This window comes from Canis lupus, chromosome 1 (genome assembly GCF_048164855.1).
Source record: "Canis lupus baileyi chromosome 1, mCanLup2.hap1, whole genome shotgun sequence".
Taxonomy (NCBI): domain Eukaryota; kingdom Metazoa; phylum Chordata; class Mammalia; order Carnivora; family Canidae; genus Canis; species Canis lupus.
This window is the reverse complement of record NC_132838.1, coordinates 20,984,352-21,002,006: the sequence shown is the minus strand read 5'-3', so window position 1 is coordinate 21,002,006 and position 17,655 is coordinate 20,984,352. Positions and strand designations below refer to the sequence as shown.

At 42.1% G+C, this 17,655-nt stretch overlaps 1 protein-coding gene across 28 annotated transcripts in view; it reads right to left on the bottom strand.

The window, feature by feature from the left end:
- TCF4 (transcription factor 4) overlaps nucleotides 1–17,655 on the bottom strand; it is a 361,238-nt gene that overhangs the window by 170,154 nt on the left and 173,429 nt on the right. For 24 of the 28 annotated variants that reach the window (XM_072822655.1, XM_072822688.1, XM_072822592.1 and 21 more), the window contains one exon: nucleotides 10,832–10,896. In XM_072822655.1, the coding sequence (XP_072678756.1) occupies nucleotides 10,832–10,896 (65 nt within the window). Of the gene's footprint in view, nucleotides 1–8,332; nucleotides 8,409–8,910; nucleotides 9,046–10,831; nucleotides 10,897–11,002; nucleotides 11,069–17,655 lie in introns of those variants that run through there. The other 4 variants (XM_072822756.1, XM_072822765.1, XM_072822735.1 and 1 more) reach the window with 3 other exon arrangements.

Genomic DNA, 17,655 nt, shown 5'->3' with positions numbered 1-17,655 from the left:
CAGAGATCAAAAGGCTGAATGCTCTACCAACTGAGCCAGCCGGGCGCCCCTCAGACTTGGCTTTTTATCCCCACAAAACTGAATCTCTGTGAACCATGAGAGGGGCAGAAAATACCCTCACTGGTCAGAGACTAAGCATAATCGTACAGGCACAGGCAACCCCCAGTGGAACCAAATGGCCACTAGTTTTTATCAACAGTCTTATCAAAAAAGAAAATTCATCATTTAAGCATGCAACTATGTTTAATCCTGACCCGGTGATCAATCAGGCTGCTTAATTCTCTTCCTCCGCTACAGCAACAATCACTATTTATCGGGGACTCCTTCCTGGGAAACCATCCACTTTCCAACTGTCATCAGAGGATCTATTTTCCAAGTCTGCGCTCACTTGAGGAACAGGCATCCATGCCTCATTCCCTCAGTCCATTCCCACACTGCCCTTTCAATAGCACAAAACATTCTTTCTCTCTAAGGAACTATGCAATGAGAAACCTTCACATTCTCCTAAAATGGTATGTGGTTTTCTTCCTATTCCTGTGGTGGGTATCTTGTTTTTAGAATTTTCTCCGTCAATATCAAGCAAGTTGGCAAACTTTTCTTCTTGGCTAAATCATTGTTCTTGTGGCATGATGAATTCACTACGAATTATCATAGAGATGTCCTGCATACCTGTTTTATTCCCGTCTGGGTAGCAATTATTTTACAGACATTTATTATTGATCCAATCTTCAAAAAAAATGTAAATGTGAAGGTAAGGAACATAATCTAATCACCTACATATACTTTGTATGATCTCATAACTCATTCCCTCTTCGTTAACTATTGCCTTTTCTGCACTTATGGTGATCAGATTGATCTCTAGAAAGATTGTGAACATCTCTCTCAAAGCATAAGGTTTCAGTTGAGATCTCGATCCTGATTTCGTAGCCTTTTATGTCTACTGAAAAATCACTTAAGAGGTAAATCTACATGCTGGGTCCTTTCCCTTTGACTTTACGTATCCTGCATTTACTGCAGTGAGGTTCTCAGGCTTCCTTCATACAACCTACATGGTTTTTGTTTTTGTTTTATATTTGAAGATGAGGGTAAAGGGAAAACAAAAGTGAGAAGAGATGAAAGTGACTTATTATCAAAGTATGAGAAAAGCAAGCTACTTGGCTAAATAAAAAAAAACATATTTAGTGATTTGTAATATAAGAATAAAATGAACTCCCTGGGTCTCAGGAGGTCTGCAATATGATCTTTGCAAAAGGTAGCTTGCCAATTTAATTGAGGTAGGAGTTATTTAATTTTTTTACAGGTATAGTTTTCAATAAAACTACATATGCCTATAATACTGCAATGGCAGATGTGTCTCGATTATTAGAGGTGGGCTCAAGGGAATATATACAATGGATCTTGAAATCTGTAAGCAGCTGTTGGGGGGGTGCTGAAATGATGGGGGAGGGCATTGTACCACACACACATGTTCCTTAAGTGCAGCAATGTTTTGTTATTTTACTGCAGGTGTATTACAGAGATGAAATTTAATAACTTACTGTATACAATACCAATAAAACTGAAAAGATTCAGTGCCCTGCTGTTCATTATCACTGTACAAATGAGCTCGGATTATTCTGTGTGCATGCACGGTCAAACCCCGACACATAGGGGACCCCCACATCCAGAGCCCGAGGGAATGGTCACTTCTTGAAAACCTCACTGATCTTCTCCCTAATTACCTTCTTATCACTGAATTGTCATTGTCCCAAATTCACACAAGCGTGTAGTGTGAATCTGAGGTAGGCTGGAAATAAGATATATCTAGTATTTTGCTTTCAAATGTCCTAGAAAGCCCTCACTGGAAGATGTCTTCTGAGAGGAGAGGGTAATGAAATCAAGGAATATACAGATTTCATTAAGTACCCTAAGAATTAAGCAGTGACAGTATATTCCATTCAACAAAATCGGGGCAAGTGCCAGGCCAAGGATGCTATCCCACTACAATTTGACTTTTCCCTTTATTAAGCCCCAAAATGAGTGCCATCCCGTGAAAAGACATTTCTGCATTAGAAATGCTGAAGCAAATGCGACTATGTATTCTTGCGGGGTTTCTTCTCCCAAGAAACTACTTCTAGTAGATAATACATAACACACTGAACATAAAAGGTCCATGCTCCAGGAAGCTCAGTTTAGTTTATCTGTGAGAGAAGGTATATGTAAAGGAATCCACATAAACACCCAGGACACACACATACTTTTTCAAAGGATGAGACTCAATTCTAAGCAGGTTACCATATCAGGCCCAGCAGCAGACTCGGTATCTTTTCCTTTCTGAAGTATTTATTTCTAAAAAGATTATGGGGTTTTGTTGGCATCTTGCAGCGTTCCCACTATTTTAACTTGGGGTCTCAGTTTTAAGAGTTTCAGAAGATATCTCCTTAATGATGAAACCACTTCAAGCATGGCCAGAGATAAAGGAGTAAATAAATACTCCTGCCATTTAACAGTGAAAAGTTCTCCTGACGCTGCGTTGGGAGCATAACTGCCTTTCTTACGGAAAGGAGCTACAGGGCTATACCAATTTCTGCACCAGGGGCAGGCACCTTGCAACATTAAATCTTACCAAGTACCCCTCAGTGTTAATTTGAATCAATTGTTTAGTCATTAACTGACTTCCCCTTTCTCTTCACGTATCAAAAATATAAAGATGAATTGAATCCTTAATTGCTACAGGTCATTAAAAAAAACCCTGAATACTTTTTAGAAGAAAAGAGGTTAATCCCAAGTTTCTGGTGATATTTCCATTTGGATATTAGGACTTATTTTTTTTTTTTTTTTTGGTGTCTCATAAATCATCTCAAAGCAATTTAAGTCTTTTTAATGCACTCACTGTCCTGAACTATCGGATAAAACTTGCCTATGCTTCTAACACATATGTCATTTCATATACTTTGCAAGCGAGTTAAGCGTCGTAATAAAAATATGAGGGGGTCACATTTAAAAGCCTGCGAAAGGTCTGGCTTCAGCATCTCCCTGTATGCAGTTCTTATAGTTTTGGAAAAATAATTTGACCTAGGAAGAATCTAAATTCATGTCATAGCACACCATACCCTGCTTGCAATGCACAAAAAGCAAGGCCCAAATACGATCTATACATTTTTAAGAAAGTGTTCACGCTCTTGCTAAAATGTGAACTGGCATACTTTACCCCAGCCTCTTCACGGGGAATCTTTATTGGTTTTAATGGACTTGCACTGAGGGTACTGCAGAAGGGGCCGTGCACACAGACACGTGTGGTTCATCTAGGAACAATACCGGCAGCAACGGGCCCCGCAGTCAGGAGCCGGGGGGTGGGGGGGGTGGGGGGGAGCTCCGCCCTCTGCCCCCCCACTCCCATCCCAGTGCCCGGAGTTCCAGCACACGCTGAACACACCGGAGGGCAGCTACTGTTCCAGGTACCATGTCAGGCCCAGACTCTCCAGTGGGCCTGGAATCTTCCAAAAGTGGTTTTCCAGGTAGGCTGTAATACGGATCTTTCAGCCTAGCAACCTCAGCGTGGGTTGGAGCAGTAGGGAACCCATGTTGGAAGAGCACTGGCTCTAAAATTGGACATTTTAGAGCTCAAAATCTGGCCGTGGGGCTTACTTGGGCCGTGGCCTTAGGCCGGCTCGCTTTCCTTCTTTGGGCTTCATTTTCTTAATTATTAAACGAGGACATAATCATCACCAGAGAGGTTTATCCTGACACCTAATATTAAGTTCCCAGGCTTCCTCTAGATTGAGGCCACACTAACATTTGGAAATCCATTCGTTTTGACACCCACGTACCAGTCACATCCCAGTTGTGGAAGGACTCGGGGGGTTGGGGGCCACACCTCCTATCTTAATGACCCTCCATAGAGCAACTCTGAGCAACACAGCTGCCTACCAGACTCCATGGGTCAGCCACTGATGGTCAACCTTGTGAGGTTGTTAAGACTAATTACTAGAGCACAGAGGGGGCAATATGAGAATCTAGGGAAACTCCAGTGCTTATGACAAGATTAACCTAACAACTAGGGACAGAGATTGTCATAAGGTCCCAAATTTCAGCAAAAGAATACTAGAGCTTAGTTTGCAAGGAGACATTACCTATAATTACCTCCTTCCTTCTACGATTTAAGCTTCTCTGAACTTTAGCCTGAGCCATAACTATTTTTTTATCAATATACCTCATGAGATTTCAAGACTGCTTTAATGCTCCCAGTGCCTTCCAGTTCCATATTTAACACAAGGATTATTGACATTTATTTGTCTATGTATGAAGTGCTTAAATTACCAGAGCTAAAATACGAACAATGAAAGGAAGCTTTTGCAGAAGAATGTCAGCTATAAATGTAGACGGACTGATGGAGTTTTTTTGTTTTTGGGCTTTTTTTTTTTAATCACTAGTTCAAAAGCCTCTAGTACAGGCAAGCATTATCAATGTGTGCTAAAACTATATCAGGTCAAAGACTATTGAAGAACTGGGATATTTGCCCAGTGCTAATGTATCAACACAAAGATTGTTTACCGATTGCAAAAAGGGAAAGGTTTCTTCACAACAGAAAGATCTGGGGGTCTCCACTTTCACCAAGTGATTAAAGTTAGCATCATCAGTAGCAACAAAACTTGACATTATATGCCTCCCGATGGAATGCAGTATGAAGCGCATAGCTTCACCTATGAAATATTCGGGCCAAAAATGTGCAACATCCATATGAGGAAACCTTTAGACCTAATTCAACAAATTAAACTGCACCACAAAGAAATAATCTGAGCAAATTCTAGAGGGGAGAGTATTTTTCAAGACAATGGGCCTGATGCCTTTAAAGTAAATATTTTAAAAAAAATACAGGAATTGCTCTAGTTTAAAAGAAATCATAAAGAGACATAGGAACTAAATACCACACATGAATGCAATGACTGGGAAAAAAAAAAAGAAGAAAAAAGCTACGGAGGACATTTTCATGGGGGGACAATTTAAGAAATCTGAATACAAATAGGGCATTAGATTAGGAAACTATGGTTATTTTCTTGAAGGGTGATAACTATTTTATTTCAATGGCTAAGTGTTTAAATTTTTAAAAGACACACGCTGAGAAATACAGAGGTGAAATCTTATTAGGGCTGCCACTTAAAAATGGTTCACTGAAAAATGTATATGTGTATTTATACACATGAAGCAAATACGACGAAAATCAGCAACTGGTTAAGTGGTGGTTATATGGCACTGCAGTTTCTTATTTTTTTCAACTTCTCGGAGTACTTGAAAATATATACTATGTGAGATTTCTAAAAAATGTTATAATTAAATAAGTGGAGCTTGATCGTCTCCGCTGCTATCCATAAAGCTGCTCGTGGGGGGCTGAAGGGGAAGTAGGCAAGAGCTTCCCTTTGTTTTCCTCCTTAGTACCTCATGCATCCCTTGAGGGCCAATAAATATCTATTTACCAATACACGGCAAGAATGGCTCCAGTGTCCCCTTTGGCGAGTGTTGGGGTGGCTGTTGGGCAAGAGGTGCACCCACAGCAGTGCCCCCCAAGCCAACAAGCCGGTGCCTGAGAAACTGCTCGGGGCAGAGCCGGGAGGGCATCCACAGGGCAAACGCAGGCCCTGCGAAGTCGGGAGTCGTCACGATTTTAAATACTTCGTCCCTGTGTCCTCGCCAGCACCCTCGGGAAGGACGGGACCTGCTTCTGACCCGTGGCCCCAGTAACGTGCCCACCGCAAACGCAGAGCATGGATCCCCTCATCGCCTCCTTCCAGAAGGCTCAGGCCTCGAACGCTGAGCCCACCACCAGGCTGGTCGTGAGGGCCTGAAGCTGGGGATGAGCGACTCTCCACGACGTGACCTCTGTGGCCCTCGGGGCCTGAACAGCGTGTTGGGAGGGCGACTCCCAAGTGATTTTCTCGGTTTTGTAGGTGGGAAGACAGCGCTGACCCTCTGGCTCCCATACATGGCCATACAGGCCTCCCCCTCCCAAGGGATCCTAACCGAGGTGCTGGGGAATAAGCAGTAGGGGATCCACTCCCCGCCCGCCGGGCACAGTCCACCTGGCGCAAGGTCAGGCGTCCCGGCCCTGCCCAGGAGTCTTGGTGGAAACCAGCAGGAAACGAGCCGCGGTACTGGCAAATTCCAGAAGCCTTGTAAGGGGGCCGCGCAGCGCTAAGGCGAGAGCACGGGGCCCGGTACGGGGACGGAGGAGGGTCCCGGGAAGAATGCACTGGCCCCGGGCGGATCCGCTGGCCCCCCACGAACGAACGTTTCAGTGTAACGTCCAATGAGAAAGACAGGATGCATTTCTGCCTCCACAAGACCTAAGAAGCCATTTTCCTAAGAAGGGATAAAGGATTTCGTGCCTTCTTTGCTTACATCCTATTTTAACTTCAGGTAAGGAAAAATTAGAGGAGCCACGAGTTTTAGAATTAGGTCATTTGTAACTCTTCTTGTATCAAAACTAAAAATAATTAAAAGAAAAAAATTCTTGAATGCGTAATTCATTTCAGAACCGACTATCATGCTTACTTTCAATGAACCCCAAACCAAGAGGTCTGTGGGCAAATCAAATTTCATACAGAGAAGACCCATTTTCTACACAGTGTCAAAGTTTCTGGAATTTAACAGAAGTATCTGAGATTAAGGCTAATTCTTAAATTCCATCGTTTTAAGATCTCAACATCAAATAACTTTATCAGCATAGTCCTATTTGATTACTTGCTGAGAAAGAGAAAGAATGTGGATGAGGTTAAAGCCTTGGACTTCACTAGAGCAAACAAGATAGGGGCTGGGACGTTCAGTTGCAGAATTCTGTATAAAGACTTCAAAGCATCCTCCTGATTTTCAGTAAATCACTAATTTTTACTGCCTTTTCAATGAAGTGCATACACAGAGTATCTCCACGTCTTGAGTAATCAAATTAAGGCAAGAAGTCTAAAAGCTTTTTCAAGGTCAGTGACAATACCAGCTTTTGAACATGTCTTTAGAACATATTCCTATAGAACATTCTAGGAAATTATCAAACCTACCTGCACAATACAATCGCCTGGGGAACTGTCAGAAAAGCAAAGGTCCAATTCATAAGATTCTAATTTCATTGGTCTCAGATAGGGCCCAGTTTTCCACATAGTACATGTGAGCACGCACGCACGTGCACACACACACACACACACACACCCCAAACACACATCTTGTCCAGGAGATACTAATAATGAAACCATTGCTTTAGACTTGGGGTATATCCCAAAAAAGAAAAGACAAACAATTCCTGATAATCCATCCTGAACTTCCATTTAAGGGGAAAACTTCTGCCTTAATAACAATCACTTGTGTTGACATCATCATCTCATTCAAAAACAGAAGATCTCGGCAAGATAAAAAAGTTTGCAATCGCCAAACATCCTATTCCAAGCAGCAAAAGAGGTCAAAAGCAAATGACATTTTTTTTTCCTTTTGTCATCTGCAGCGATGCCAATGAGGTATTAGCTATTGGTTATCGTATTAAGGTTGGACTATCTTGTGAAAAACTTTATTTCCGCTAATTTTCATTTCTGTCAGACTTTCCATTATAAATTTTATTTTCTCTGCCAGTAAAAGTAGTATGAGGTTGCAATTTGGCAAGAACATTTTAAGCCTGGGTGTGATTTCCGTACCCCAATTTGATTTAAATTAGTTTTGCCATATTTAGTGAGCACTAAAAAAAGTCCATTTGGCCGCTTTGCTTTGTCTATTGGTTCATTTTCTATACAATTTCAAAAGTCTGAAAAAGTTACCATGTTTATCTCTGATAATTTTATGTGGAAATGCACTAATGAATTCATATTGCCCCATGACTATTTATGATGAAAACAACTTAATAAAGAACCCGCCAGCTTTTGTTTTTTGGCTGAAATACCTGCTTTTTAAAAAGCCACGTGTCTATCCCTATTAGTGTTAAATCCTCAAGAGAAACGTAATGCGCATATATATATGTTATATTATATACATGCGACATATGTGTATATATAATAGATATATTTTAACCTGATGCATTTTTGAAAAAAAAAAAACATGCATTTCAAAATAATAATTTATTTCTCCGGAACGGCTTTTTGCTACCTGTTGCTTACCACCACTATTTCTCTATACCAAACAAAAGGCTATTGGGACTGGAACAAGCATCTTCCCGTGTAACAGTGCTCATCCCCCTAAGTCCACAGGATACGTTGTTATAATACGATAAAGCTGCTCTGGGAGCTCCTCAGGGCATATCATCTAAAGGATTTCCACCCAGCATCTCTAAAATGTAGTAAACAGGAGAAACAAAAGCTTCCTCTCCAGGAGAGCCACTCACCTTGCCACACAGTGGGGAATCATTTCAGCTGTGATCTGCTACTTAGACTTGAAGCCCAAGATACCGAGACTTTGCCTTTCCCTTTGGTCTGCATAGCTGGTGTTGGAGACAGGGATTCAAAAAAGCAATTCGGCACCAGAGAAACATTCACTGGAAGACACACTATGGTCTGCTCTATTCTCAAATTTCACGGAAAGCAGAAACTCATAATATGTGCACTTTTCCTCTCCAGCCCCTATTTTCTCAATCGGGGAATTTCCAAAATTTGGCTCTTTTATTTATCCTTAAGTGATCACACTGTTTATGGATACTGCTGAGACCACGCTAAGCACAGAGAAAGTCGGTTCTTGCAAGACTCACGACCGTGAAGCAGACACAAGAAAGAGAGAAATCTCCACACTCCACAGCTACACTATGAAGACTTTTTAAGAAAAGCATATGCAGGCACACTCCTATATACAATGAGAATTTTCCTGGACACGAATGTCTCAAAATGCGCCTCCCGAGGCCCAGAAACGCAGCCATCACACACCGGTCCGTCCACCTCTACTCCACCCTCTGCCCCTTCCACTTCTCACCTGGTGTTTGCCAAAAAAATAACTTCGGTCTCACCCGAGGGAAGTATTTCCCACAAACCGAGGGAGGGTCTGTGTCCCTGCACTTACACAGACAGACTCACGCGGTCTGGATGATGCTTTAACAAGTTAAGGGGCCTCGCGCTTACTCAGCAGAGGAAATCTTTGTGTCTGTGAGGAATCACGCCAATTCCTATTAGTAAGAAAGGATACAGGGGCGAGGAAGCCTATTCTCTCATTGACCAGAAAAAGAGGCCCAGCGAAAACAGAGACCTCTGCCATGACCATCTGCAAAAAGGAAGGATGTTGTCAACTTTCTTCTCCCCAAAACTCTAGTGACCTCTGCCTTGACCCTCCGCAACCAGATACACAGGAACCGGCTCTTCTGCAGGAATTGAGAGCTTTACACCAGAGACTCAGCACTGAGAGGCTTGTCGCCGGAGCTATCTGCCCCGAACATTTGCACTCACATTCCAAAGATGTTTCCGTTGTGCTGGAATGGCTGTAAATTTCTTTCCTGCAGAATTCTTTCCAAACAAACTGCCATGAACTGTACTCTGCAGCTTGTGTAGCAGGAGTTCTTAACCAAGCACCAGTTCACCTCGTTGCGACCAAGCTTTCAGATGCCGAACAGGACTGAATCGGTGGCTGGGCCAGAGGAGGCAATTTTAAAAATGCAAATATATCCAGGGGGGATAAAAAAAAAAATAAACCTCCACCAGAATTCCACCTCTAGTGACATATGACTGATGCATAAAGGTAACATCCTTCACAGGCTCTGTTTAATTGCAAAAACTGTCTGCTTGCATTTTCCAGGATGTATTAAACAGGTTGTTTCAGAAATTCAAAACCGATTTGTTCCCATATCCTTAAAGAAAATGGGAGGGTGAGCGGGTTGGAGAGCAAGCATTCCCTTTCGAGCATAAGAAGAATGTACATTCTGTTTGGGTGAGGAATGAGACAGTAGAAAGCTCTGAATATGAGAGAGGATTATTAAATTCTACCAAGAGTTTGCCCAAGTAAGAAACCAATGCACTTACAAAAAAGAAAGCCTAAATCCTAAGCAAAATCAAAGATTTTAAACATGTGATTAATACCGATATTGAAGTAAAAAAAATAATAATAATAAAGAAAAAGAAAGAAAGAAAGCATCTACAAAAACTCAATTGTCCTAAAGCAAAGCTTACACTTTTGGCCATGGATAGTATTTTTAGAAGTGGGCTTTCTCTGGAGAGTGCAAAGTATGCAAATGCAGAGTGCACAGAGACACAAACACACACATGCTATACCTTTGTATTACACTGGCATTTTATTATTTAATTAAAGTACTCTTATTTTTCTAGCTCACGCATGCTTCCCCTGAGACGGCTTTGCTGTTAGCCTGCTGGCCTTGACTTCCAGCCAAAAACAATTCAGAAACAAAAAGGGACAACAAATCATATTTTCACAGACATTTTTATCTCTCAATACAACCCTGTTTTCACACAACATCATACAGCCCCTATGAAAACTATAATTTAGGGCAACAACCCACCCGAAACCCAGGGTCTGACGCATGGCTACACGAAGTATTTCTAGTGTAAGAAATTCGTAAGTTCTTAATTGCAAATAAACTCTTTTGATAGAACCACTTTAACGGACATTGCTGGTTTGCAAACAGTGCCACTGGTATCGGCTGATGGATTAAAAAAAAAAAAAAAAAAAAGGCCAGTGAATGCAGTTCTGATACGGCAGGGATCTAGAGACGAGGTGTTTATTACTTCCCAGCTCTGTGTTATTTCATTACTTTATAAAAGAGAGAGGCATCGGCAGATATTCAGTGCATCTCAGTGCCACAGTCTAAAATGCATCACCTAATTTACAAAACACACCGATTTACCGGGTTAATTCTCTCAGCCCTTCCCCAAGCAAGATTCTCACTTACCTGGTGGCAACCCTGTAAGTTTGATTCTCTCCCATAAGATGAGTATGAGCCCCTTTCTGTTTTACCTGCCAAGAGAAACAACAAAAAAGTGTAAATTATGTTTTTCCTTAAAAAAAAAAAAAAAATCTCCAGGTAACAGGCATCCACTTCTCTTCCCCGATGTTTACATACGTAAAGTAGGCACTGCTGGCAATGTATGCAAGCAAGAGAAGGAATAACACTTCCTCACTCTGGCTATGATAAACTGGAAAAAAAATATCCTTCATGCCTATTCTTAGCCAAACTGCTCCACACTTCCAAAAACTGTCATTCCAATGGCCTCCACTTTCTCTAACAAACAAATTGTCAGCCCTTATTTTCACTTTCTTTCTCTCACAAAATTTAAACAATTTCATTTTTATTTACACAGCAGGCAAATTATCTATGTAATGACCCTCGTCTAGTAATTCCCATTGATTATATTGACACTTAATGGTGAGGCCAAAGCTAATCAATCAAGGCTCTCCAGATGGTGAAAATAGCAAAGAAACTACTCAAAATTCTGAGACTCCCCTCTCTGTGTGTGTGTGTGTGTCTCTCTCTCTCTCTCTCTTTTTTAAACTCCCTTTCCCAGGGGGTACACCCCATCATGATCAAGATGATGATGGAATTTACACTGGGGAAGGGGGCTTTTGCAGAATGGTCCCCTCTGAACCCAAGTTCAGATCCTACCGATTGACCCAGTGGAACAAGGAATAATGGAACGTCCATGTCTTGTGCCAATTCTAACAACTCAGCTTTTATCTGTGGATGGCTCTACGGGGATGTATAGAGCCTCAGATGCTCTTTGGCCACATCTAAGGATACAATCAGGCTGCTTATTTGGGTTATTTCAGAAGTATGTTTAGCCTTAATAATTTGCAAGGGTAGACAATGAAGCCACATTACAAGAGATCTAAGCAATAGAATTTAGTGACATGTGAAGAGCTGTCATAGAAAACCGACCCATATTAGGACATCAAAAAGGACCAGTGCCATGACCAAGTGGCCAGAACACAAACTCCATCCCACCCCACCCAAGATGGAGGGATACTTCTCTCTTCAAGACTAGAGCTGAGAGGGCCACAGCACATCACACCCAGAACCCGACTATTCTTTTTTTCTGTTTTCCAATGGGAAGATTCAAAACTAGTATTTGGAGAGATCAGAATTGAAATCCTTCTAAAGTCTGCAACCCCCAAGTTTTCCTCCCTCCACTCCAGTTAAAATAAATGTTAAAAGTCACGGCAGTCATTTTTTATCTTTTGGTTCAATGACAATGCTATTAGAGTCCACCTTCCTGACACCACACAAAGAACGGATCTTCAATAAATCTGCTATCCTGTCAAAAGTGTACCTGATACCGAAGTTCACTGTATTCATAAAATGGAAGATGATTTTCAAAGAAAGCCAAACCTGAGTCTCAAAATTAACCCTCTCTCCCCCTCAGTACTAACTTTTCTATTGGCTTCAGAGAATCTCCGACTTAGGAAAACACTCCTCCCTGCTCCCCCATATCTGGCATAGTGATCGGGGCAAAGCAGAAAATCAATCCCCATATCAGTTTCAATTCCCATGAAACAGGATCCCATCTCATAGACTGTCAGCCTCCAGAGATCTAAGACAATAACTTTCATTGTATGAGGATTTTACATTAAAGCCAATATGCGTTTACCCGTTTCAGAAGCATAAGTGGTCATATACACGTATTTACTTTTCTGTGTAAGTCAAATGTAGGCCACTTATACCCTTGAACTTCCCTTTATAAATATTACTAACAGAAAAGAGCTCGACCTTTATGAGCTACCAAATGAGGTATGTCCTTCCTTAAGCTCTTATGTCTGAAAAGCTTCACTACAACCACCACACAGTTCACTCTGACATAATATTCACTTGTTTAACCACCAGAAAAAGCAGGTGAGGAGGTTAGGGAGGCGGGCGGACAAAGATAGAAAGATAGGTAAAGTAGAATTTGCTCTGACTTCCTAGGAAATTGAACATCTAGTGTCCTGTTTGGGTAATTTCTAAAAATTGGATTGCAAAATACAGTAAGAAGGTAGAGGGATTATCCATCTCCTTTCTCTAGAAGGAATTACTGAAGCTGTCCCCTATAGAATCTCACCACCTGGCATTATTTCCCAACCCGACTCCAACACATAGAACTGGAGGGATGAATTTTCCTACCAGGATTTGTCTCAATTCATATATATATATATAAGTTGAGGCTATTCCTTCCATTATTTTAAAGCTAGAAGGTCAGTGCAAATAGTAAGGAGAGAGAGAGAGAGAATGTGAATGAAAATAAATGGGAGAGAAAGGAGAGAAATCAAGAGAGGAGGAGTGAAATGAAAAGAGCAAGGGGCTAGGAAGGAAGGGAGAGAAGAGAATATGAATTCACGCTGCACAGAGTCCCCAAAGTACTCTTGGCTACATAGACCCGGCATTCTTTACTATCATATCAGATACAGACTGCTTAATCTTAATTTTGCTTGTTAAAAAATATTTATCCAGATACAAAAATAAACCCACTGCAAATTACAAGTTGTCAGGGTTAAAAATCTACTCCTGTTTGTGTGGGGGAGGATAAGAGACCAGCATAGACATGAATCATTCTCAGTAATTTGAGTGTTTCCATGACATCAATGGGCACCCGTCCAGGACTCTGTCGAAGTCTGCGAGGTACCAAAGAGGCAGCGCAGCCAGCAGGAGGCTGGGAGGTGCACTTTTTTTTTAAATTTATTTATTTATTTATTTATTTATTTATTTATTTATTTATTTATTTATTTTAGGATTATGCTCCTTGTAAAGATTTCATCTGTAGCATCCACTTTTCCCATCAGATAGATGGCTCCGGAGATCATGAGCAAACACATTTCACTCTGAGAGTGTCAGCCTTTAACTTTATTACATCTTTTTGTTCCCAAATTCAACTATAAATCTGCCCTCAGAGCCCAGACCCCTGTTTGGGAGCAAAATAATCGGGGGCTGTGGACGGACCCCAGCACCTCCTCAAACGTGTCAGATCCACTGCCACCGTTTGCTAATGACAAACAGCAGCCATTTTACAATGACACCTCGTGCCTACGATCTAGACATGGGTAGATGTTTCTCGATGGGGGTGTGCGTGTGTGTCTTTTGTGTGAACTGCCCATTAGAGATCAGCTCTGGTTCTGATGTCGACCTTCTGCTTAAAATTCACTGCCACATGGGTCTCAGATAATAACATGCTCACGACGCCGGGGACATGTTCGAGGAGGATTCTTGGGTGACTCTGTGCTCAGGAGCACAAAGCCCCGCACGCTCTGCGGGTCCCCGTGCCAGGCGAGGGGCTGTCCCCGGCCGGCCGCCCCCCGCTGGTCGCCCCCGCTCACCTCCCGGCTCGGAGGCACCAGGACGCCCTGTCCCCCCAGTGCTGGCAAGACAGGGCAGGGACGACCAAGCCCGGCGCGTTCACTGCGGAATTTTCGAGACGACCCTCCAGTCCTAGAATGCGACAGCCGCTGCGGATATTTCTTGGCACGAGGACAGCGGTGGCAGTGCCAAGCCCGTGGCTCCAACTACCCAGCCGAGCCGCAGGGGCAGCAGCAACCTCGGGGCCTCGGCTGCTGGGGCGCTGCTGCCCACATCTCAGGGCCTACGAGCACCCGTTAGCGGCATTTGTCGCATGCCCACCAAGGGGGGTGGGGGGGTGGCTCGGAAGTACGATCCCCAAACCAATCTTGTCAGGCATTTGATTCATTTTTATACCTAAAAGCACCAAATGGTAAATCCTGCTGCCGGGGATGAGCTGCCCTGCGTGCAGCGCCCGCCGGGCCCTCTGGAGCTCACCGAGGGCGCAGGAGAGCTCCAGACACGGTGCACGCGGGCCAAGTCGACATATCGGCTAAACAACCCTCCTCCACAAAAATGATGTGTACGAGGCGCATGTAATAAATACTATGTCACAATTTTTTAAATTAAGCAAGAAAAACGCCGGGACTGAGCAGACACAACATCCGTCAATCAATCCTCCTGGAGACAAAGGAGATCAACACGCAGCCCCTTCTCCAGAGCAAGTCGGCATCTACAGTGAGCAAACAATCCGGGAAGTCAACACGTGTTTTGACCAAACTGAGCCCATCAGCCGCTAAAACCTGTGTCTGGATTTGCCTATTAAAAATGGCAGCGATCGATGATCAATAAGGGATTCCCTGGCCTCTTCGGTTGCCCTTGAGAAACTAATCCAAGCAGAAAGCATAAGTGGCTTCCAATGTTTTAAAAATTTTTGTTGATCTATTCAATAAGCCTTTATCTTGCTGCCCCGGGAAGGATAAGGAAAAAGAAAATGGTTTTCTGTTTGTTTGTTTGCTTGTTTGGGGGTAGTGTTGTTAACACATTTCTATACAATTCCAAATTTAATACTTTTATATTCCTTATATCATTTTCAACTTGACTTTTAATTTATTTTTTCAGTATATCCGCGGTACCCTATTGTAAGAGAACGCCAAGGGAACCGGATGAGAATGAAAACATTACTTGAAGGGAAAATGATCTCATAAACCCATTCATTCACAGGGATACATCCAAGCATTATCACCTCTGGTCAATTACTACAGCAGTTCTAATCCGCATGGAAATACACAGGAACAGGTTATTGAGAATATGATTTCTGCAGCTAGGCTTGACACAGAAGACCACACCGGTGGTTGACCAGTAGGGTAATCACAAGGTCATGTTCGGGTTTCTAGCCTTTTGCATTCTTAAAAGGTCACTTTAAAAATCATATAAAAATGGTAGGTATCTCACCCAGCACTGAAAAAGATGCACCTGTACCAGTGGAACATACCATCCCAGGAAAAGGCTTAGTGAAAAATTATCTGATGCTTCAGGACAAACCAAGCAAGGCTGCTTCACTGCTAATCCTCATTCTGGGAACTGAAGAATGAGCCTTTTGTTCCCTGACATCAGACTAGGGAACTCATCATAACCATGTTTGGATCAGAATAAATCTCTGTCCCTGTCCCCAACCCCAAACCATCCCTGGCTACTGGATTTATTATTATTATTATTATTATTATTATTATTTTGCATATTGAAAAGACTATTGCATTAAACAATGACTAAAATTTTTCTGAAAATACACATGAGGCTATTATTTACAGCCCTTTCATCTTTTCCATCCTCACTTTTCCCTCCCTTGACCAAATAAGAATAGCTGAGACTTCACCACATATTGTCCACTATGCATAAGGGCTTACGTAGACTGATTTATTCAATCTGCGCAGTGACCCTGGGCGGTAGGTAATAGAAACACCCATTTTGTAGAGAAGGAAACTGAGATACAGAACACTGCCCAAGACTACACAGGCAGTAGGTGACCCAACCGGGAGTCAAACCCTGGCACTTTAATTCCAAAGGCTGTGCTCTTAGCACTATTCTGTGCTGCTGCTATTTAAACTGGGGGGGGGGGGGGGAGGGGGAGAACTATAAATAAGCAAGAAGCCCAATACTGAAGACTCAAATCCCAGAGCTCAAAACACTCATGAATTTGATATGAAATTAATGAAAGTGTCGTATAGGTAGTGATAATTTACATTTACATGGTGTTTTAGCCCTAAAAGGTCTCTTGGTACTTTAGAGCTGTGCAAATGATGTACACCGGAACCTGTGACGTCCTACAACAGAACGCAACCATCTCCACGCAAACTTGAAGTGACTAATCAACAAAAACATGGCAGCAGGCGGCATCTCTAGACATTCCCTAAGTGAAGAATAGGACTTCGCCTTAAGATGCACAGAGAAGAGTGGAAGAAAAAAAATATCATTTACAATATAGGACAACGCAGCATCACTCACAAGGGCCTTCTCTAAAATAGTAATACCAGTACAGATTCCCCAAAACAAAAGGAAGGCTAATTTAAAGGGCCTAGGAAATGTTACAATTTCTGGGGGCTGTCCCCCCGCAGAAATTTACAATATATCTGAACATGTTAAAACCTCTGACAAGTCCTGCAGTGAAGACACTTCATTTAGCTTAATACTGTCTTTCCTAAACTTATGTGAATATACATACCTGCACCGTATCTTTTTGTCTCTTAATCCCAAAGTCATGAGGAACTTCGGGAGCTACTATTATTTAAAAAAAAAAAAAAGAAAGAAAAAAAAAGAAAAAACCTTACCACTAGGAATGCATTGTGTTAACATATGCTTGTAATTTTCTATGAAATAAATAAAAAATCGTATTTTATTTTAATTAAATTGATCTTAAAACACCGTTTACTATTTGTGATGTTTCTCTGTAGATACACCTTCATTATTCTCACTGGCTGGTCTACTTTACCCGAGGTCCTTTTTTGGAGGTAAGAGAATGCATTTGCAAGAAATCAGAAGCTGACATTATTCTTCCGATTTCTACAACTCAAAAGAGCCTTGGTTCTCTCCTACAGGCTCTTGCTGCACCAGGACGACCCGGTCTTCATCCATTGGCATTCAAAAATCCAAAATTAATAAATTTTATGCTAAAAAGAATTACAACTCAATTCCAGCGAATAAACTAGTCATTCCACAGCCTAGAAAATTCTCTTCCTCCCCGTCTTCCTAAATTGAGACCAGAAAGAAAAGGGGGGGTGGTGAGGGTAGGGATGTGAGTAGGCACAGAGTTTGTAGCAAAGGATAATGGGAAGCAGGGAGCTAGCCATCTCCCCAGAAAAGACTAGCATCAGTCTTCTCTTTCACTGATGTGCTTAAACCGTAAAAATAGAAAACTCAGTAATGATCTATAGCTCCGATCCTGGAAAATTATGAGTTTTGGCTTCATTTCGTCACTG